Source organism: Natrix helvetica (assembly GCF_964273705.1).
Source record: "Natrix helvetica genome assembly, chromosome: 2".
Classification (NCBI taxonomy): Eukaryota; Metazoa; Chordata; class Lepidosauria; order Squamata; family Natricidae; genus Natrix; species Natrix helvetica.
Genome location: NC_138552.1, coordinates 279,349,414 through 279,373,483, shown reverse-complemented (window position 1 = coordinate 279,373,483; position 24,070 = coordinate 279,349,414). Strand labels below are relative to the sequence as shown.

The following is a 24,070-nucleotide window of genomic DNA, read 5'->3' as shown; positions in this document are numbered from 1 at the left end:
CTTTGCATATAATGGTGGAGCATTCCCAAAACTCAAGGGAAAACATACTTGCTTGTCCTCATTTCAGTACAACAACAGCTGGAATGCAGCAGGTGAGAGCAGTGCAAGGACTTTTCTAGAAGGCCACACCATTTTACTGCCTTGGGCTGGGGCAGCATTTCCGCCCACATTGGCCGATTGGCTATTTGGGCATTCCAAGCACGCCACTTGCTTTCTGGACTCTAGCAAGTAGCTTATCTCCCTGGGTAGCCGATGGAGCGAACTGAAAAAGGAAAGGACTGGAGTTTGCTCAGCAGAACCGGAAAGTTGTTTAAATTTTATTTTAAATTTCCTATGGATTTTCATTAAAGTGGAGCTGTCTGATCTGGGTTTGTTAAAAATAAATAAATACTTCCCTCCCGTTTATACAGAATCCTTGAAAGTTCCAGCGTCTACACATAAACTGTGGATCTGCAAATATCACTATGCCGACCCACAACCCACAGAACTGTTATTATTTTCGCCTACCTGCAACGCATGCTAGATGCACACAGCTCTAATGCAACGAGGCCGGCAATCTCCTCTATTTATCTTGCTAAATTCCAATTTGCCAAATGGTAACTCATTCATCTCCTGGGGTTGGATGGGGGTGCGGGGAGGGAGGGAGGGAGGGAATGTCGAATGGTAAAACAAAAGGACTTCATTACAGGCCCCTGTAACACTGACAACCGTCAGGCAGACCCGTTATGAAACATGAACAGAACCACACAGGCAATTAATATTTTATACAGCTGGTAATGGCTTCCGAAGGGCTGGCTCTAAAAATAATTCATTCTCTGCGCTTCAAATCCTTTCAGAGAGGTTGTATCTGCTTTTCCAAAACCAGGTCTTCAAGCAAAAGTGGCTCAGCGCCTGCTTTCTTTCGAGAAATCTCCCTCCCACACAAGGAGTAAGGGGGGGGGGGGCTGGGGAAGGAAGAGCTGTGGGAAAGAGTATCCTGAAGCTAGTCCTCTCTCTCCAATGCACAAATCAGCAACACTGAGAGGCATAAGGGAGGTCTTAAATGACCCTTTATGCTGCCCTTGGGAAGTCTCAAGAATATCCATAACTATGACACACGTGTGCATATGCACACATACAGGGAGGGAGAGAAGAGAGGGAGGGAAGGAGGGAGGGAGGGAGAGTGAGAGAGACAGACAGACACACACACACACACACACACAGACAGAGAGACAGAGAGAGGGATCAAGAGACAGAGACAGAGAGAGGGATCAAGAGACAGAGACACAAACAGAGAGAGAGAGACCGACACACACAGAGACCGACACACACACACACACAGAGACACACAGAGACAGAGAGGGAGAGAGAGACAGACACACAGAGAGAGAGGGAGACAGAGAGAGACAGACACACACACACACACACACACACACACAGAGGGAGAGAGACACACAGACAGAGGGAGAGAGACAGAGAGAGACAGGCACACACACACACACACACAAACACACACACACAGAGGCACACAGAGAAACAGACACACAGAGAGAGAGACACATATAGACACAGAGATACACACACAGACGTGCGTGCGCACACACACACACACACACAGACAGAGAGAGAGAGACAGAGAGAGGCAAAGGAAAGCTTTACCAGGGCATTCCCAGAGATGATGATGCAGAGCAGAGGATAGAATTAGACCTGGGACACCAGTTTTGGCCAACTGACAATTGTTCTGCTTTATTTATTTTACACAACCATCCTGAGGAACGGAGAGGCAGGCATGGAAATTCATAAACACTATCATAATAATCTCTTCTGCACCCTTCCATAAATAAAAAGGCACCACAGACCAAGTAGCCTAATTACACTCTGGCTTCTGAATATTCAAATGCATCCTGATGTAATTGATACATTAATTATTTCCCAGAAAATTAATGAAACCACCTTGCCTGGAGAGGGGTGGGTTGTTTGTGTGTGTGTGTGTGTGTGTGTGTGTGTGAACAAGGTGCATTTTCACCGCTTGGCCGTGCCAGATTAGAGAGAGAGAAGATTATTCACGATGGAGGAACTGCCAAATCCAAAGCTTTGCCAGGCTCATGGAGGTGAAGAATCAGAAGATGTTCTGGGCATTCTGTGCTGGCAGGCTTGGAGATTAAATGTTATATAACCCATAGTAAGTGCAATGCCAAACTCTTAGGTTGGTGTAATTTTTCCCTGAGTTCCATGGGAAGGTTTCAGATCCCCTATCCTGTTTTGACCTTATCCTCATCGGAGTATTGATAGTAAAGGTGAAGTGTGAGTTGTTTTTCCAGGATCTCCCCCCCCCCCCCACTTTGTTTCTATCAGGTTTAATTCTCAGTGTACCTGCAAGATTTTTTGCAACCGTTTTCAGAGCTGGTTTGCCATTGCCACTTCCTAGGCCTGAGAGAAAGGGACTGGCCCAAGGACACCCAGCTGGCTTTGTGCCTAAGACGGTTTATATGACTGGTTTATAGCCTTAGGCCTTAACCATTACATCAAGCTACAGTTTGTCTAGGGTGCATCGAATTTCCCAGCTACACATCTCCTTGCCCATGAACGAAAAGGAGAATACAAACTACACTGATTCTTTCCAGGGAGATCAGAATTGCTCACTTCTACCTTTTCAAACATTCTCGTTTTGTCTAGTTTATCTCATCCCTGCATCAGCTCCTGAGGGCTGTTGCTGCCCCCAAAACAGATCTTCTTTCTGGAGTGGCAGCTAGTGTGTTTCCCCCCCAAAATAAGACAGGGTCTTATTTTCTTTTGACCCCCCCCCCAAATAAGCGCTTGGCCTTATTTTCGTAGAGGTTATTTATTTTTGAAGTGCAGGAGGCGGGGAGCGTGGTCACCTCATAGCTGCTGCTATGTTGCAATATTTTTGGGGAGGGCTTATTTTAGCACATGCACTCAAAAACTCAATTGGACTTATTATCCAGGGAGGTCTTATTTTCAGGGAAAGAGGGTAGTCAAGGACACTGATTTAATAGTAGAAATTTTCTAAAAGAGGAATTCTGTTACTCTTTAAATCAGTAAACTCTTTGGTTATAAATGCTTCCTGGAACTGATATTTTGTTGTCAAGGATGTTCAGAACCAAGCTTGCCCAAAACAAAAGAGGAGGCCTTGAACTAAACTGAATACATCATGAAATATTATCAAAGGTTTGCAAGCACATTAAACCAGGTGCTCAATTTCTATATTATTTAGAGCTGGACAAAGGCAAGTGAAAATGCAGAATAACATAGCTGGAAGGGACCCTGGAGGTCTTCTAGTCCAACCCTCTGCTCAAGCAGGAAACCCTATACCAGTGATGGCGAACCTTTTAGGGACTGAGTGCCCAAACTGCAACCCAAAACCCACCTATTTATCGCAAAGTGCCAACACGGCCAACTCTATGTCACTCATGTGATTGATGCCTGTATGAGACAGGCAGGGTTGGGGAGGGAATCCAGGGATCTCTGGTGGATAGGGCAGGGAGTGGGTAGGAGGATAGTTGTGTGTGTGTGTGTGTGTGTGTGTGTGTGTAAGTGTGCGTGTGTGTGTGTGTGTGTGAGAGAGAGAGAGAGAGAGAGACAGAGAGAGAGAGAGAGAGAACGAGAACACACTGTGCCAGCCCTGATTGGATCGGATCTCTCTCTCTCTCTTTCACACACACACACTCTCCCTCCCTCCCTCCCTGCTTTAGGCAGGCTGGTATATAGTACACCATATAGGGCCTATACCATTTTAGACAAATGGATGTCCAATCTCTTCTTAAAAACCTCCAGTGTTGGAGCACCCAAACCTCTGCAGCATAAACCAAATTATAATAGTTTCTATGTATTGTCAAATAGATATTTCTCAAGAGCCACCTTTTTATCCTTGAAGTGATGGCATTGTCAGAAAATAATGGCTCAAGGGGATAAGGAAGAACATTTTTTGGAACAACAATAACAAAAGAAAACTCAGATTGGAGATGAATAGAAACAGCAAATCAGCTAAAAATACTTCAATGCTGAAACTGGAGCTCTGGCTTCATGACTTACTAAAAATTTATCATGCAAGTACCTAAAAGGACACAAGTGGCTTGTTAAAGTTTCCAAAGTCTTAAAACCAGAGACTTGGGTAGCCTTATCTGGGACGCCTTATTCCTTTTGTCGCAATACTTGGCAACAAATTGTATTCATTTGTTGCACTACTGGTTTATTTTATGAAATAATGAATTGACAAGAGTGCCAGATATGAAGTGCTGCCTTATCAGTTCAGCAGGGTATCAGGTGAATATAACAGGTGGGGGGGACGGGACAAGAAATGCTTTCTAGTTTATGTATTTATTTAAATATGCCATATCAATGGCTTCTCAGAAAAGAGAAAAAGTTAAAAGAATTTATACAATGTGCAGAACTAACTTCCTCCAACTACCACAGGCATAAAATAAACATGCTCAATCAAGTCATCAGAACTCACTGCCACAGAGTCTGCCCCAAGAGTGCCAATCAATTTTTTACAGCAATGCCAATTTGTGGGGTAAGGAGAGAGATAAATGTTAAACTTTTAAACAGTTGAGAAATGGTGCAATATCATGTGCACGACGCAGCCTAACATGCTTAAGACATGTAGATTAAGAACTTCCAGTAGGCGGATGGGCTTTTCCCTCCATTTATTATCACAGACAGTTCTTGACTTATGGATTACAATTTGGACTGGGACTTCCATCACTAAGCTGCTTGGTCATTAAGTGAATCATCATGTGACTGCGCCTTTTTTTAAACTTTTGCCACTGTTGTTAAGCAAATCTGGCTTCCCTCATTCACATTGCTTGTTGGAAGCTGGCTGGAAGATCACAAATGACAGTCAAATGATCCCAGGGCACTGAAACTGTGGAATACCGCAACCAGCCTTAAAGGTGAGTTGGTTGCCAAGCATCTGAAATGCAGTCATGGAGTATGTTTGTGTGTGTGTGTGTCTACCCGAACTGGATCGTAATTAGCTTTTGAGAAGGGTGTCCATCATAACTTTAAGCGACCAGTCATTAAGTGAGGACTAGCTGTAATTAATACAAATTATGACGTGTTCTTCTTAAAAAGTCACTTCTTTCCATTTCAGCATATATTCCAAGGATTCAGTTATTTATTAAAGAGCCGCGGTAGCACAGTGGTTAGAGTGCAGTACTGCAGGCTACTTCTGCTCCCTGCCGGCGGCCTGCAATTTGGCAGGTCGAATCTCACCAGGTTCAAGTTTGACTCAGCCTTCCATCCTTCCGAGGTGGGTAAAATGAAGACCCGGATAGTTGGGGGCAATAGGCTGACTGTAAGACCGCTTAGAGAGGGCTGTAAAAGCACTGCAAAACGGTATATAAGTCTAAGCACTATTGCTATTAAGTAAGTTATATATAAGGACCCTCATAGAATCTGTTCTAGGATCTGAAAGAGTATTTTGGTAGCCAGCCAGTCTATCTGTAGACTCTAGAACTACCAGGTATATGCAAACTCAGGGTTTTTATTAAAAAGTCCTGGATTCAAACCCCAAGCATCCCTAAGCTAGTTTGAGAAAAAACTTAGTCTTGTGCTTTGCTTAACTAATTTACTGTAAGAGGCCAAAGAAAGAATCTAGTAACTAAAATTATTGGGCTAGGAAGACTGAAAAAGGTTGAGTTGGTTTAAGACAGCTTTTTATCATCCTAATTTTCTTACAGATATATGACTATAAAACCCAGTACACATAAGCCAGATTTTAAGTAGGATGATTACAGCATAGTCTGAGCCTGTTGATATCTGTTGTGCATCTATGCTCTAGTCACATATTTTCCCCTCTATGAAGGCAGGATAGTAACCCACCCCACCAATTAGAAGGGTTGGATCCAGGCAAATCATGTCTGGCCATCTGCATTTCCGAACATTACTGTTCACCAGTGAATAAGTCATTAAACGATGAGAGAAAAACACCTTTCACAATAATATTTATTAATGGATGCATTCCACTTAAATTCTAGCAGCAAAAAGCACAGTAGAATACGCCAAATAGCGTTTCAATGCTTGCATTATGGATTCCTTTTATCTCGATATGGATACAAGTAGAATTTACAAGTAGCAGCTCTGCTGAGCGGTCTAAGAACATTCCATACATGAATTATAAGCAGAGACAGAGAGAAAAGCTTGGAATGTAGAATGCTAGGCATAAAGGCCAAACACCCACAGGAAAACATCTTGCTTTATAATTATAATAAGCCACATCAGGGAATCAAGGCTCATTATTTCAAGATACATTTCCTGATCATGTCAATCTTAAGACGAGAGAACAAGCTGGAAGGAGGCATATGAAAGTGTGCATTGTTAGATAAACTTTCCAGTGTGTTTTATATCTTCAAAGGCTATGTAGCCATCCATGCTCACAGCAGATCCTACAAAAATCTGACCTTGAAAGAACTGAACATGAACTGAAAAACTGCCAGAGTTAGAGAATCAGTTCTTTAACAACTCAGCTAGCTAGCATCTCATGCTTCTCTTTTTCACTCTTGCATCACAGAGTGTTTCAGGCAAGGCAACAGTTGAATAGAAACATCTCTTAATCCTGCAGCCAAACACCAGGCAAAGGTGAAAATGTCCGATGGAACCTAAGCCTATAAACATGCTGGCTTTTTTTGTTTTAGAACAGGACAATAAGTCAGCATACCTGGAACATCAATTAATCTCTTGTAGACATTTAGGAACGCCGCTTCTGCTTCTTTGCTTCTTTTGCCTAATGCATCAATCTGGAAAAAAAGAAAAGAAAAGAAAAAAAGGAGAATGAGTCCTGGATCAGTTCCCAAATCATACTTAAATACAGTACATATGATTGAATATATGATTGCATAAACATTACTGGTGCCAGTGTTCATTTCAAGATTAATGTGAGGAACTAAGATCTTCTTAATTATCTCAGATCTTTCCAGTTGGAAGACCTTTCATCCACTTGATGCAAGCATCCAGTTTTAGGACACCAATAAACCCTACATTGCTGTAGTTGACTCCTGTCATTAAGAGAAGAAAGAAGCAAGGGGCAATGGTGGGACCAACCAGAAAGAATTGCTGTATATAAGTTTCTGAAATGCCCAACCCAAGTAATTTTATTTAGGTTAGAAAACCTTGGATTCTCAGTTCAACAACCACATGGCTTAGCTCAGGCCTGGTAGAGGACCGCAGCACAGGAGTTGGGGACCCCGGGCTTAACTTATTACGTTCATAGGTCTGACAGGATAGTGAGGAATGGAGAGAGCTGTCAGAGCTGAAGAAGCTTCTTGGATGAGAAACAAAATGTCTTCAAAGAAAAAAAAAACACCAAGAAAACCCAGTTGCCTCCTGAAAAAGCACTTTTAGTACAACCTTGACCTGGATGACTGAGAATCTCTACAGACATAAATTTGTCTAATTGCCTTTTATACCTACTTAAATTGGAAGCGAAAACTACATTTTGTGGCAATGACCTCTATAGCTTACAGTTTGAGGTGGGATGTCTAAACTACAAAAAACTGTTGCTGGGCATTCTATGAAGGACAAAGGGGTTATAAGTGTTGTAGTCCGCTGGTGGCCTATGGAGCTGGCAGCAGAGTCAGACAGGGAGGAGGTTGGGGAGGAACATGGGCCAGTCCTGGACTCCGGGGAAGGCTCGGACAAGGGTTTTGCATCAGAGGCAGAGAGGGGGCCAGGGCCACTTGGGAGTTATGTGCTGCTTCCGGAGCCAGATATCAGCAAGGCAGAGGAACAGAGGGAGCCTGTTCCCTGTGCGCGCATGCGCAGAGCTGCCAGAAGGAAAGAACAGTTAAGACAAAAAGGGTGACTCGGGAGTAAGGCTTGGAGATGATTGGCCCCTCCCATAAGACAAAAAGGAGGAACAAAGGCACGTGAGCCTTTGCAGGATGCAACTTTGTTCGTTCTGGTCAGTTTAAACTCTGAAGCTCTGTTTTGTCTCTGTGCTCTGTGTGGCCTTGCAAAGCTAATTGGCAATTAGGTCTTTGGCAGTGTTTCAAGGGAGATAAAAGTGGGTGCTTATCAGCCTTATCCCAAAAGTCTTTGGCATACTTCTGTCGGACACTTTACAAACTATTTGTGACTCATTACAGGCTGTGAATGAACATAATTCATAGCCGTTGACATAAAAAGAGGGTTTTTGGGACTAACCTTGTGCTTTTTACTGTCTCAGGAAGCCTAGGTCAGAACAATAAATGCAAATGAAGACAACATCCACATTTAGACTCGAGAACTCGGAAAAGGCTATTTAGACTACTGGATCCAGTCTCCAACATAATTGTAGAAACCCTAATTAAAGCATCTTTCACCAAGAGGACATCTAGCCTTCATTTGAGCAGATCATCTTCATTAGGTAATTGATTCCATTGTTGAATTGGTCTCACTGTTAGAAGCTTTTACTTACTTATTTACTTACTTACTTACGGTAACTTACTTACTTTATTTATTAAATGTATTTGCCGCGCATCTTGCCACTAAGCATTCAACATTCAATTGGAACCTGCCTTCCTCTAGTTCAATTCCATTAATTTGTGAAACTACTCTGAAAAAATGCTAAAAAGCTTGAAATCATGTTCACCCACCCTTTTCAAGCAGCAGCACCGATACACCAAGAGTAAAAGAAGCAACAATCAGTGTTATTAATGCTGAACACCAAAACAGCTTATACTTTGGAATCAAAGTTTGTCTCTCACTCCAGCCATTAACACATAAGCCTAAGAAGTAATACAACCTAGCAGCTCCGTAATAAACAATCCATGCTGTAGGGCATTATATACCACTTATTTACTGGACAGTTACAATATCAGCTGTGCTGCAATCAATAAATACACCTTTTTGCTTTTAATGTCAACAGCGAAACCCTTATTTTGAACTATTAGGCCACAGTATGTGCTTTATTTATCTCAGGATTTTTTATTTTTGAAAAAGCAAAGAGCAGCTTTCTACTGATTCATCTTTTCTGAATGAATTAGAAATGAAACCCAAAGATTGGCACTATTTTTCCAGCATTTTAAGCTTTTTAAGGACTACATGAAGCCTGAAAATTGGGCAACACAACAGGAAATGCTGTTGTCTTTCTTGCAAGACTGATGTCAGACTCACATGGGTCAACCAGACCAAAATGACAATAAGATGAGCTAATTCTACTGCGACATTGACAGAATCTTGCAGGTCTGAAAATAGAACCCTCGCCCTCCCTTTATAGCCTGGGAAACCCCTTTACAGCCTGGGAAACTATGGAGTGTCCCTTCTGAATCTCTTGCCCCACTCACTATCCATTATCCAGCTGTCACCTATGCTGTCTCTTAGCTGACTGTTCCCCTGCCAAGGTCTCTTAACCACTCTCCCGAGGTCTTTCTCATATACCATTACACAATCGAGACTCATTCCCTAAGTCAAAATGGTCATCTACAAACTGATGTTCTTCAGTCTTCAGATTTTCCAATGATTTTATAAAATGCTGTAAATAAGCATATTGTCAAAAGTAATGTCAGGGTTCCAAGTAACACCCCCAACGAAAGACGACTCCAAGGCTTGAGGTTCCTCAAAGTTCCATTTTATTAAAGATGTCATATTGGCACATCTGGGAAAACCCAAATCTGAAAGCTTCCAGGTTTTCCCCACCCAAATGAAAGTCTAAACCCTGCCCAGCACCCACATGTCCATCAAGTGGACCAATCAGACACCGTCCTAACTGGAGATGCCTCCCAGTCACAACTCTCCAGGTGCAAGGCAAGACGTCCTTGACTCTCTAAGAAAGGAACGTTATTTTGACTATATATCTCCCATACTCCACATAATCTCCCCTCCCATTTTCCCACAGCAGTAAATGTGGCAGGTTTGAAGACCCAATGTAAAATATGGATTCCAGGCCTGACAAGTATTTTATATAACAAATAATTGTCTTAATTAATAGAACACTCTTTGATCTTGGGAATAATTTATAATGAGAAAATTACAATCCTTGGGTTAACCCTTTCAGTTTTATTAAATCATCATCATCGTTTAAAGACCCCATAATCCCTTGCAGGATGGAATCTGGGCAACTGAATGAAGCTAGCAGAGTGTTTACTGGCCAGACGCCCTTCCTGACGCCGATGCGGAGATTTGTTCGGCAGATATATTCTCAGTGTGCCCAAAGAGAGAAATATTTGCCTCTACCTAGGATCAAACTCACAGCCTCCTGATTGTGAGGCGAGAGCTCCACCTCTAGGCCGACGTACCACTCCTTTCAGTTTTATTAAATGGACCCGCCTAAATCAATGAAACTTTGGAATTTGGTTATGAGCCAATCACTACAGGTAATTCTCAACTTACAACCACAATAGAGGCCAAAATTTTTGTTGCTAAGGCGAGACACATGTTAAGTGAATTTTGCCCCATTTTGCAACCTTTCCTGCTACTGTTGTTAAGTGAATCATTGCAATTGTGAAGTGAGTGACACGGTTGTTAAATGAATCTGGCTTCTCCACTGACTTTGCTTGTCAGAAGGTCACAGAAGATGATCACACGACCCCGGGGGACACTGTAACCGTCATAAATACGGTTCAGTTGCCAAGCATCTGGATTTTGATCATGTGACCGTGGGGCTGCTGCAATGGTCACTAAGTGTGAAAAACAGTCACAACTCACTTTTTCCACAACTCACTTTGAACCGACACTAAATGTTGTAAGTCGAGAACCCTGTATTTATACAATAATACAATAATACAATAGTAGAGTTGGAAGGGACCTTGGAGATCTTCTAGTCCAACCCCCTGCCTAGGCAGGAAACCCTATACAGTTTCAGACAAATGGCTATCCAACATCTTCTTAAAGACTTCCAGTGTTGGGGCATTCACAACATCTGGAGGCAAGCTGTTCCACTGATTAATTGTTCTCACTGTCAGGAAATTTCTCCTCAGTTCTAAGTTGCTTCTCTCCTTGATTAGTTTCCACCCATTGCTTCTTGTTCTGTCCTCAGGTGCCTTGGAGAATAGCTTAACTCCCTCTTCTTTGTGGCAACCCCTGAGATATTGGAACACTGCTATCATGTCTCCCCTACTTGGTGCAGTTTGTAATCAGTGAGCTGGGCAGGTGCTTCTCAGAACTGCCCCTTCTGCTCTTAACATTTATTAGCTATTATTTGTTAAAATTCAGAATGTTCCCAATTGCCCCATTAGGTTAAATCCACAGCAAACGCAGCTTTGTGGCTTGAAGAGGTTAAATTCTCGAGTGCTTGGCTGCTTTCCAGACCCTTTACACAAAATTGGGCTAATGCAACAGCACAAGAAGCGCCATGATTAATAGACTGCCAAAGACAGTGCTTTCCACAAAACACACACTTCTCATTCCCCCTTGCTTCCATAGATCATGGACTTATCCTCAAAATATCTGACTGAAATTGAATTTGGCTTCTCTCTCAACCGTTCATTTCCTATGTTATGCAAAGTTATATCCTTTTTCTGCCTGAGCAGAACCAAACCAGCTGCAGCCCTTCAGAAGGAAAATGTGGTTCCAATTACAAAAAGCTGGCCTAGATACTGAACCACAGTTCTGATGCTGCTCTAATTGAGCCATCATGGAGCAAATGTAAAGTAACAAAATTGGATTAATTAGGTTTGCAAAGTTCAGCACAAGAAATCTTGGCAATAGGGAAGACCGGGAAGTCGGTACTTAATAATGAAGGAAGTGCTACACAACAGAACAAGATTAAGTTATCTTAGTCCTGCGGCCTCTTACAGCCAGTCACTTTTCTGGTTACACTGGTATATGTGTTTAAAAAAAAAGAACAACAACAATAGCAATAGCACTTAGACTTATATACCACTTTACACAGAGGTGGTATTCAGCCAGTTCTGACACGTTCTAGAGAACTGGTAGTGGAAATTTTGAGTAGTTCGGAGAACCGCCAAATAGGCTGGCCCCGCCCCTGCTGCCTCCCAGCCTCATAGCCGATCCTTTGTTGCCCTGAACAGAACGGAGCTGGAAAGCAGGTTAGTGGGGGGAGGAATGGGGATTTTGCAGTATCCTTTCCCTGCCACGGCCACAAAGCCATGCCCACAGTAGCAGTAGTAAAAAAAAAATTGAATTCCCACCAATGGCTTTGCAGTGCTTTTACAGCCCTCTGTACGCGGTTTGCAGAGTCAGCACATTGCCCCCAACAATTTGGGTCCTCATTTTACCCACCTCGGAAGGATGGAAGGCTGAGTCAACCTTGCAACAATGCAATGCAAAAGCCAGTCTGATGGGGTGACTAAGGCTAGAAGGCTAGAAACTGGGAGACCATGAGTTCTATACCAGCCTTAGGCATGACAGCTGGCTGGGTGACTTTGGGCTAGCCATTCTCTCTCAGCCCAATTCACTTCATAGGCCTATTTTCCCCGATTTTGTGGGGAATGTAAGAGGAAGAAGAAGTATTAGGTATGTTCACTGCCTTGAGTTAATTATAAAAATAGTAATGGTGGCATTTTAAAAAAAGAGCTTACATTTACTATGCAATCGAATCTGGTTGCATTTAGGCAACTTGTATATAATATCCAGAAAGTGAAATAAGCTGAGAATTCCAAGGCATTTAAAGCACAATTTTAGGTTCCTTTTAGAATTTTACTGCTTCTTTATTATTGTATAGTAGTCCTTAATGGTACTGTTGATTATGTTGTTTATTCATCTTGCCTATGCTGCTTCCTATGTTACTGTTAATACTGTTTTCTTTTTTATTAATAGATTTACTAAGTTCTACTCCATTCAGGGAATTGCAGTTAGTAGACTATATGAAAGTATCCAAAATCATTAAAATAAGGAACTGTATTCATTAATGCTTAATGCTGTAACTAAGCTATACTTTAGGACAGGGGTGTCCAAACTTGGGAACTTTAAGACTTGTGGACTTCAACTCCCAGAATTCCCCAGCCAGCTTTAGGATTTCAGAAACTATGGAGTAGGTTTAGGGAGAGAAAGCAGCCTATCCCCTGTTGAAACAGATAGGAGTTTCCCAGACAACTCCTTCTATACAACTGAACAATCACCACCACAACATCACAATACAGATTTATTTGTAAGAATGAACAATATAGTTTTTTTGTGTCCCGCCTCATCAAACCATATGAAACCCAGACCGAGAGAGCTGTATGCATGCTCTCTACTGCACAAGTACCGCGTTAATCACCCAATTCAACACCCCTCCTGCTAAACTATTGGGTTTCACCCATCAATGTTGCAATAAGCTTCCTTATTCAAAGTAACAGGAGAGTTTAGCCTGACAACAACCCCTTTGCCTTGTGCCAAATGCAAACTGAAGAATGGGAGGCACTGCTAGTCACATTTTTTTTCAGAGTCTCTGCCCTCCAGCCAGCTCCAAATTAGCAACTTCTCTGTTGCTCTTGGACAGCCCTACAATGCCACATGAAAAGAATATTGATGACCTCAGGAAATCCCTACCCAGTTTTAAAAATAGCTGCTTTGTGACATCACAAAAACAAGTTCAGACACTCCATTTCCTAATATTCACTTTTCCTTAATAATAGCCAGTTTGGCCCAGGGTTGCGTGTGTGGGGGGTGGGTTTGAAAGCCATGACCAACTTTGGTTTTCCCATTAGTATATTTTCAAAACCATATCCCAGCACTGTTTAGAGGATTGAATTCCTTTTGAACTATGGGAGTCCACAGCATCCAGTACTTCTAGATCCAATTAAAAAAAAACTGTTTTTTTTTTAAATAGCTACAGCTCTAGAAGGCATGGCATTTATATAAAAGTATGCCTTTTCCTAGCTGATCCTACACACAAACCGCAGATCCTCTTCAGAAATACTGCCTCAACATCTGGATGTAAAAACTAAGAGGATGTTGTAGACACTCTGGGCAAATTCTCGGTATCTGAAGGGTTATCTCTGTCTGTTGTCCTTCTGGAAGGCTGTAAGCAGAAACCCAGTGTTTGCTGAAAGGGAGCCAGTGTGTGTGTGTGTGTGTGTGTGTGTGTGTGTGTGTGCGCGCGCGCAAACATTTATGGTCTGTTGTTGCTTTTTCTGTTCTGGGATTTTATAGATAAAAATGGACGTGGGAGAACTCCAGGAAAAACACGGCCGTTCATTCCTACTATTGAAATCCTTCAACTGCACTGGAAAAAAAAGCAACTTCAAAGGTTTTGTGTGAGGTGGTATCAGGCTAAGCCCCCAAAAGACAAAGAACAATTCAGCCAGAGTTCAGTTCTTTATTTACTTCCACACAATAGACAGAATCTTGCCAGAGTAAATGCTTACTACTTTCACCAAAACAGATATACCTTGGGAGAGTACAGGGAGTGGCTATTTTTACTCTCTTCCTACTGTCTCCTGTCCAGCTCCAGGCTGTGCTGCCTCCTCTCTCACTTCCCTTCCTGGAATGTGCTTCCTCTTTCCTAGGAAGGAATGCAGCTCTACTGTGGTCCATCATAGGTGGGGAAAATTTTGGACCGTTTTTCAAGATTGTGGGAAATTAAGGATAGGAATGAGAACTGGTTGCCTCCCATTTGCAACTTTAATTGGCAAAACAGGAAGGCAGACATATGAAAAAAAACCAAGCATATTGCTGCCACAACTGAGTGGCACAATCTCGGTAGTACAAGCAGATCTTGGGGCTGCCCATCATAGTAGTGATGAAAGTAAACCTTTTTTGCAGCTAAGAGACTCATTTTCAATTTTCTATCTATCCATCTTCTATCTCAAAGGTCATAGGAGAAATAGACACTGACATTGTGATCAGGGGCGGGTTCTGGCCGGCTTTAGTGCCGGTTTGCTCGTGCGCGCGCATGCACAGTTCAATTAAAATTGTTCTGCACATGCGCAGAACTGAAAAACAAGATGGCGGCGGCCACAGCTGTGACCGGGGAACCGGTTCGGGGGTGTGGCAGGCCTGGGTCCCTGCCGGTTCCAGCAACCCAGGCCACCATACCACTACTGGTTCGGCTGAACCTGGCCGAACTGGTCTGATCGTGATGTAACTGGAAGCTAGGTTGAATCCCCCCCCCCCAGGCTTTTGCAGCAGGTGATTTAAACTTAGAACGTTAGCAATATATTAATTTTGAAATTTGTCACACATTCAACTGTTGAAAAACAATCTGTCCCTTCCCCCCTCTTGTGGAAACTTGGCAGAATTGTTTTAAGGTGCTGGGAGGGAAGGGCATATATGAGGAAAGATTAGCATTTTGGTAATAATGCCAGCTATGGGGAAAAAACTTTTCAGAGAGACTAATCTAAAGTATTTTTAAACAGCGTTTAACACTTAGGTCTTTGAAATAATAATCTCAGCCTCTCAACAATATATTAATTAGGTTCTAGTTTACTGTGTTCCTTTTTACTTTTGGTACACACAGTTCTACTTCTAACAAATTTAATTTTATTCTGATCCATCCCTCTGCTTTGAAGAGACATTCTTTCCGAAATTAGCAAGTGGCTTCAAAGATCAAGCTTTCTCACAATGATCTCACTGTCATCCCCAGATGACAATACATTCGCCCACCTTTCCCTCTGTCTCCTACACACAATAACTAGCAATAGCTTCCCATTCAAGCAAGTATAGAAAGGAACACATGTAGCTCCCCTCAAATGTTGAAGCAGAACGAATGAGTGTATGTATGTATGTACATGCATTTCTAGTTAATCTAAGATGATTTAAAACTGAAATCAGTATCTTCCTTCCAAGTAAATTCCAGTAGCTCTGGGAGAATTTGCTAATTCTGCTATGATAAATTGCTCTTTACAAGGTTGTGTATTCTTAATACTTCTTGCATTTTGTATGCTTTTAATTTTTTTAGGATATCTTAATGTTTCATTTTTGGGTTACCGCCTGACTCCAGGCCAAAACTGTGTGTTTCATAATATATATGCACAAACACAATATATGCAGTATATACAGAAAGAAAGAAATCACCTATTCAGAAACTGAAGTAGTCAGAACTATAGAGCTTGGTCTAATTTTGTATTAAATCAAGGTCAGTTGTTATGGAAGCAAACATACAGTACCATTTCAAAAAACAAACAAACCCCAGCTTATTCAGGAGTACAGAATAGTCAGTGTTAGCCTGTTATCTCAAGAGCAAGTCTTCTCAATCCCTCACTAAAGAAACCTTGGATAACTGCTATCTCTCACTGCATCACAACATTTGGATGAAAACTTACTGTGTATTCAACACCTGTCTGCAGGAGGTCAGATCTAAGAAGCAGATCAGTGCTGTTTAAAAAAGGGGGGGGGGCTCTTGATGCTCATATCTTTTCACTTCTTCCCTACCCCTCTGAACAGCAGACCTTAACTGCAAAGGGGATCCTTTTTTATGGCATCTCTTTCATCCCACCTCATCCCACTTCAGCCACAGTTGCTAAATAACACTAGCATGATATTCTGCTTCTTTTAATGCAGGAAAATATGAAAGGCTTTTGCACTGCTTATCTATACTTCCAATAAGGAATGCCCATACTCTCATATGTGGGAACAGGGATATCCAATGCCCTTTCTTGCAGCAGTTAACATTTGCGACTAAGGAAGGTCACTCCAAACTGGCCTATTTCAAATAGCAGATCTATCTATCATCCATCCATCCATCATCTATCTATCTATCTATCTATCTATCTATCTATCTATCTATCTATCTATCATCTATCTATCTATCTATCTATCTATCTATCTATCTATCTATCCATCCATCCATCCATCCATCATCTATTCATCCATATCTATCTATCATCTATCTATCTATCTATCATCTATCTATCATCTATCTATCTATCTATCTATCTATCTATCTATCTATCTATCTATCTATCTATCATCTATCTATCATGTACCTACCTACCTACCTACCTACCTACCTACCTACCTGTGTTTCTCCAAAAATAAGACAGGATCTTATTTTCTTTTGACGCCCGAAATAAATGCTTGACCTTATTTTCAGGGAGGCCTTATTATTTTTGAGGTGCAGGAGGTGGCGAGCGTGGTCACCTCATGGCTGCTGCTGTGTTGCGCGTCGCAGGGCTTGCTGCTTTTTTTGCGGCGGCCTTTAGCGTGACAGGAGTGCGGTGGCTAGGGTTGGAGGAGTGGCCTGTAGGTAAGGGCGTGTGGGATACATGGGGCATGTTCCCTCCTCCCTTCCAGCCTCACTTCACCTCATGTTGTTTGCGTGGCAACCAACCAGAGGAAAAAGCAGGAACCGGCTGTGCATGCGGTTAAATTTTTTTTTTGAGGGGCCTTATTTTCGGGGGAGGGCTTATTTTAGCGCATGCACTCAAAAGCCCAATTGAGCTTATTATCTGGGAAGGTCTTATTCTGGGGGGAAACAGGGTATCTATCTGTATTTTTCTTAAACTCACTGGGTAAGTTTTAATATTTTAACATACTGTATGCCACTTTGTGAGCTGTAACACTGAAAGGTGATCTATATATAGAAAGAAGTGAATAATGAATTAGTGAATTAATTACACTGCCCTGGATCCAAAGAAACATGATGGAATCAATTGGTTCATTCCAATGACCCAGAGCCAATTACCCAGAGAAGGTGATAGTCTCACTGGATGCATTCAACCAGATAGCCATCTGTTAGGGATGCTTTAATTTGGATTCCTGAACTGAGCAGGAGGTTGGACTCGGTGGCCTAAATTGTCCCTTCCAACCCTGTGATTCCATGAAAAGAAATAACATATTTTCTTTGTACAATGAGCTCTAGCAGTCCATTGTGCAAACGAGACAGCAGTTCTTATAAGAAAAAGAGCAAGTAAAAGTTGTAGTGAGTCCTAGAAGAAATGTTCTAGACCCAAGAGCCACTTTTATTATGTGTTTATCACTTCTTGCCCCTCTTCTCTATGTTAAAACTGCTTTCCTTATTCAAGGGGCTACCATATCCAAGTAAGATATGGCACAGGGCCTAGCTACCTGCGGGATTGCATCCTCCCACACACATCCCTGCGGCCAATTCGCTCTCACAGGGAGGGGCTTCTCCTGGTGCCGTCCACTAGGCAATGCCAACGGGCGACACCAAGGAGCAGGGCCTTCTCTGTGATGGGCCCAACCCTCTGGAATGACCTCCCCCCCGACATCAGAACCACCACTGACTTCCGCTCCTTCCGACAGAAATTGAAGACACACCTGTTCCGACTGGCTGGCCTGGCATAATTATAACGTCTACCTCCTGGCATACATATTTCTTACTGGTTTTTTAGGGGGATTGTTCTTTTAAATTTAATTTTCTAGGATATTTGTTTGGGGTTTTAAACTTTTAACTTTTAAATTATTTACTTAGCAGTACAGTTCTGTATATCTTTTTATCCTCCTCTTATTTATTTATCTATCTATTTAATAATTTTAATTGTCTAAATTTTATAGTTATTCATGATGTATTTCTGATATGGACTGTACACCGCCCCGAGTCCCTTTCGGGAGAGGGGGCGGTCTATAAGCGCTAAGAATAAATAAATAAATAAATAAATAAATAAGAGAAATTCTACTGCAACTTGGGATAGAAGGAGTTGTGGATAGAAATGAATCTTCTTTTTAATTGCCATCTGAATAGAGAAGTGAACTGTTACAGGGGTAGGATGAAGGAAAATGCACTCCTTACCCAAGCAACATTTCCTAACGTCCTCCAAATGTTGAGGTGCCAGAAGTGGATAAAGCAACCTGGGCCAAGGAATGCACCAACCCACAAAGAAGGGGTGAATGGGTGTCAAACTATTCTCCAAATCATCTGAAGACAAAACAAGAAGCAATGGATGGAAACTAATCAAGAAGAGAACAAACCTGGAACTAAGGAGAAATTTCCTGTCAGTTAGAATAATTTATCAGTGGAATGGCTTCCTTCCAGAAGTTGGGAGTGTTCCAACACTGGAGATTTTAAAGAAGAAAATGGACAACCATTTGTCTAAAATTGCGTAAGGTCTCCTGCTTGAGCAGGGAGTTGGACTAGAAGACATCCAAGGTCCCTTCCAATTCTGTTTTCTGTTATTCTGAATGTGGGTGGGCACTAGAGATGAAGCGGGGGGGGGGGGTCATATTTAAAGTTCAGACACCTCCAAGAATTCCACTGTCTTGATATTTCCAGTTTCAGCTATGAAATGTCCAGGCTTGGCAAACATCTTTTGAAAGCCTTCCTCAACTTCAAAAGCCATGTGCCAAACAACTTGGAAACGATAATTCCTTGGTGGTAGAATATGCGGCCTTAGATAGTATCTGCCCAACTAAATCAATCTGGCAAAGTTGGCACAGTCATGGTTCCATAATTGCCACCTATCGATGTTCTAGAAGCACACCCTCTTTGTAGCAGTGCCTGGCCTCTGAAATGAAGACCCCTCTCCTCAGGAGTCAAACAGGTACCATTTTGCTGGTCTTTTGTAAGGGCCTTAACTCTTTTTAAAAAAGTTTTTTTTAACGTAATAATTCCATCTTCCATTAAACAGTGTGTCGACTGGGTACAAATATCTCTGTGCAGTAATAATCAACATTTATAACAGTATTCATTGCATTGATATTAATTCTCTAATCTTACAATACTAATATTTAACATAATAAACCTATTCACTTCTCCCTCTTAACATAGCTTCTAATTGGAATATAATAGTAATATTAAACATAATAATCCTAATACATAATAATCATCACCATCATATTGTTTACATCGCTCTCTTAGCCTATTTCTATCTCATTGATCTCCTCCTTTTATTTCTAACTTCTGTTTTTATTCTCCAACTATCGATAAAGGACCTTAACTCTTTACCCAGGCTTTTGGAGAGGATAACTGATATTCTTTCATTCCCTCCCTTCTTTTCTCGGTTTACTTTGTTTGCTAACGTGTTCTTCTATCCCAGTGATGGCAAACTTTTTCGCGGAAATGTCGTGCGTGCGCACTTGTCAGGGCTGCGCTCTGGAAAGGCTGAACTTCAAGCTTCTCGCGCGCATGTGTGCCCGATGATCTAGGCCAGCGTGCATGTGCAGGCCGGTTTTCAGCACTGCCGTGCGCGCGAAGAAATCACGCTTTGGAAAACCTGAACTTCCAGGTTCTAGCGTGCATAACAATCAGCTGGCCAGTTCGCACGTGTCGTGCTCCACAACAACCGAACTTCCGGGTCCTGTGCATGCCAGGAGTCATGGTTTCGTGTGCTACTTTGGAGGTTTACCATCACGGTTGTATCCTGTATTATTTGTGTGTTTCCTATTGTTCTTTAAATATTTAAAATATCGGCTTTAAATATTTTAAAAACTGTAAGCTGCCCAAAGGGAGTGGGAGTGAGGCTACATATAAATTGAATAAATTATGGTCTGCCACATAGTCAGTCAAATGTTTAGGATAAATTTTGCATTTTTATCCACCTATTGGGTCCTTTACTAAGACCTGGGATAAGCAGATAATCGTTTGATGGTGTTAAATGTATTGTTGCAGTATTATTATACCAGCTAATTACATCTGGAGCAAGCAAAACATTTTTTGGACATGACAGTTTAACATAAGTAATGGGCAAAAAAGGAACAAGGGCCTAGAGCAGTGATGGTGAACCTATGGCACGCATGCCACAGGTGGCATGCGGAGCCATTTGTCAGGGCATGCGAGGCGCTGCCCTGTCAGCTGGCTAGCGTGCATGAGCGCGCTGGCCAGCTAAGTTCACTGTTTTTAAAAGCCATTTTTCGCCCTCCCCAGGCTCCAGAGGCTTTATAGGAGCCTGGGGAGGGCGAAAAGAGGCTCCCCCCCGGAGGCCCTCCCGAGGCTTCAGGGACTGTCCGGAGGCTTCCCTGAAGCCTTTGGAACGCTTAAAACAACCCTCCGAGCAAACCGGAAGTGACTTCCGGTTTGCTCGGAGGGTCGTTTTAAGAGCTCCGACCCTCTGAGCAAACCGGAGGGCCTCCGGGGGGGGGGAAGCTCTTTTTGCCCTCCCCAGGCTCTTATAAAGCCTCTGGAGCCTGGGGAGGGCGAAAAAAGCATGTATAAATTGGGGGGTTGCGCCTGTTGTGCATGCATGCACACTAGAGGTGCGCGCATTGCATTATGGGTGCGGCACGCCCGCAAACAACCCCCCTGCGCTCCCCCCACTTGTGGCACGCAAGCCAAAAAAGGTTTGCCATCGCTGGCCTAGAGGCACCATGGAGCTTCCTTGTAGGGGAATAAAGCCTAACAATCTTCTCAAGGAGTAGCGCAGCACGCCTAGGGAATCTTGCAGCCACATTATAGTTAACAAGCAGGGCTGCGTTATGGCAGTTAACTAAATACATCTGGATAGCCTTGTAGGAAGAACAGGCTTAATGAACACCAGCTGAACAAGAGCACGCTAGCTACAACTGCTCCTATGAAGTTGTATGCTTGAGAATAACTCAATAGTAGCTGAAACTGGTTATTCTCATGTTCTAGCAGAGAGTATTCAGATGCATGGATTCTTCGCTGCCTGAATTCTAACCTTTGTTCTCTTATCTTTGCCTCCTGGAACCTTGCCCAGAAATAGAATGCTTTGGCTTCTGACTTCTAGACCAATTTACCAACTAATCTTCTCTATGTCCCCTTAGCCATGACTAACCCTTTCTGGAATTTGACATTGGATTATATGTGGACTTGGTAGCTTTCTGTGCACTTTTGCTTGGATTAAAGCATTGCAAGATCCATCCTAAACCTACTTGAGGAATCCGAACCTAGATGTTGGATGGATGTGCAAAATATACCAATCTGGAAACAGAATGTTCTGTTTTCCTCTGGAGCATGCGGAATCTACTTCTGGTACATGCCGTGGGGGGAAAGCTTACCCCGGAAACAGGACATTCTAAAGAAGGAGTGTCAAACTCAAGGCCCGGGGGCTGAATCCGGCCCCCGGGGTGCTTAGATTTGGCCCTTAGACCTACCGCTCTGGAAACAGCAAAGGACTGGCCCACTATGCCTCTGCCAGCAAAAAAGGCTCATGAGCTCCATTTTTAGCTGGGACGGCCTCCTGCAAACCTCTGCCAGCAAAAACAGAGCTCGGGAGGATTGCAGGAGGCTATCGCATTCAAAAAACGGAGCTCAGGAGCCTGTTTTTGCTGGCAGAGCTCTCAGACTACCCGAAGTGGCCCCCGACACGAGTGATGTTGATCTGGCCACGCCCACCCCAGCCCCCCGAGGTCAAACACAACCCTGATGCGGCCCTCAATGAAATCAAATTTGACACCCATGTTCTAGAGGGAAACAAGAGTTTTGTTTACAGAGCCATACATTTGCACATTTCAGATACTTAGTCATACGTTAGGACAGTGATGACTAACCTTTTTGTTGTTGCGTCCCAAAAACACGCGTGCCCGCACCCATAATGCAATGCATGTGCAAACCCCCCCATGTACCTGCCCCCGTGCATGACCCCATGATCCCCGCCCATGCACGCAAAAAACCCCTGCTCTCCGCGCATGCACACATGAGCCCCTTGCGCCCAGTTTATGGCCTTGTAGGCCTTCCTGCAGCCTCCTGGGAGCAAAAATGGGCAGTGGGGGGGCGCTGCCCCCCATGCATGCACACACATCTCCTGCATGTGCCCCACCCACACAGATGTGCATCAGAGACCCATAAATCAGCTGGTCGGCAGGAGGCCTGTGCGCATGCGTGGTGGTGCTAAGCTGGGACCACAGCTTGTGTGCCTGTAGAGAGGGCTCTGCGTGCCACCTGTGGCACACATGCCATAGATTCGCCATCACGGCTCTAGGATCATAAAATCTCTATTTATTCTGGGCCAAAGTCATATTCATTTTTTTCTAAATGGTACCCTAGATATTGCTACATTGCTCTGAAGAATCGTGGGTAGCCAAAACCCGAGGGACCACCTGTTTTCTGACTGTGAGACTGTTCTGAGTTTTCTTTCTCTCGTCTTTCACATACTGTATATTGTTTTTGGTCCCCAATGGCCATGGTGATACCTTGCAAAATCCCACCAGTGGCAACTGAATTTTGAGCTGCAAAATCTCATAGTTATCGTATCATCACTCTTTGCAATCTTGCAGGAATGCTATGGAGTAAACAAATGTGCAAATGAGAAAGTTGACACATTTGTGGTGGTGCCCTTTGAACTCACTCAAAGAAAAAGCCATGACTGGCCCAAGTTATGCTAATAACAGTAAAAGGAACGACTGAATGGCAATGCCAAGCCCTAAAGAATCTTTCAGGCAACCTTGAAAGGCCTTAAAAGAAATGAGAAAAAAAGAGCTTACCTCTCCCTGGAAACTCTTCAATAGTGGAGCTACCTGTTTGCGTAAGTCCTGGAAGATAAAAACCAAACACATAGATCAAGAAATGGGTCATTAAAGAAAGATGGCTAAAAATGCAACTGTTTGAATAAAACTGAAGTGTTTTCATCAGCTACTCCTATCTCCTTTTTTTTGCCAATTCTATCATATTAGCTGAAGGCTGATTACGTTTTTAATCAAAACATTGCTATGAGCAAGGAATGTAGCAAAAATCCATTTTAACTGGCTTATGAATCTCGCCTGATATACAATTATGGTTGTCCCAGAGGAGGGGAATTAGTTAACAAAAGCCTCTAGTAATATTGAATAATCAGTGAACTCCTTCAGTCTAACAACTCAACTGAAACAGAGCAGTGAATGACTAATGGAATGTAAAACATGTGAAGCCACATGGAAATGGATCAAGCTAGACCCCAGTTTGAAGCATAGCCTCCTTTTGATGTGCAAAGAATTGGACATTATTTATTTAATGCGCATGTAAATCTCAATGTAACAGAAACACATGATTTTAGCAGTTCACTTGCTTTTTTCCACTATATTTATCTTCAAAAACCATTTTTTCAGCAAGTTTAACACTCCTGTTGCAAAAGTTGGTATCACTGTATTTATTACATATTATTGCTGTGTAAAATACACACACACACACACACATATATAAACACGCATACACATATAAACACACACACACACACACACACACACACACTTCCCAGAGAAGGATGAATGGAAAGAATTTCACTCTTGCTATTGTTCATCCCACTACCAATCTGCTGGCAGCCATATATCCAAATTTGTCCCCAGCAAGATTCATGGTACAATTATCTCTACATGGCACTAAATATTTGAACAAGTGCTAGTTAACACAAATGACTGGAATCATTCATGAGTATCATAA

At 42.6% G+C, this 24,070-nt stretch overlaps 1 protein-coding gene across 6 annotated transcripts in view; it reads right to left on the bottom strand.

Moving 5' to 3' along the window:
• CUX1 (cut like homeobox 1) overlaps positions 1-24,070 on the bottom strand; it is a 376,350-nt gene that overhangs the window by 193,788 nt on the left and 158,492 nt on the right. For all 6 annotated transcript variants that reach the window (XR_014174281.1, XM_081940389.1, XM_081940391.1 and 3 more), the window contains exons 3-4: positions 23,140-23,187; positions 6,659-6,737 (exon numbers count right to left, since the gene is read on the bottom strand). Coding sequence is in view for 5 of the 6 variants with exons in the window: in XM_081940389.1 (XP_081796515.1) it covers positions 6,659-6,737; positions 23,140-23,187 (127 nt within the window). In the remaining variant the exon portion in view is untranslated. The remainder of the gene's footprint in view (positions 1-6,658; positions 6,738-23,139; positions 23,188-24,070) is intronic.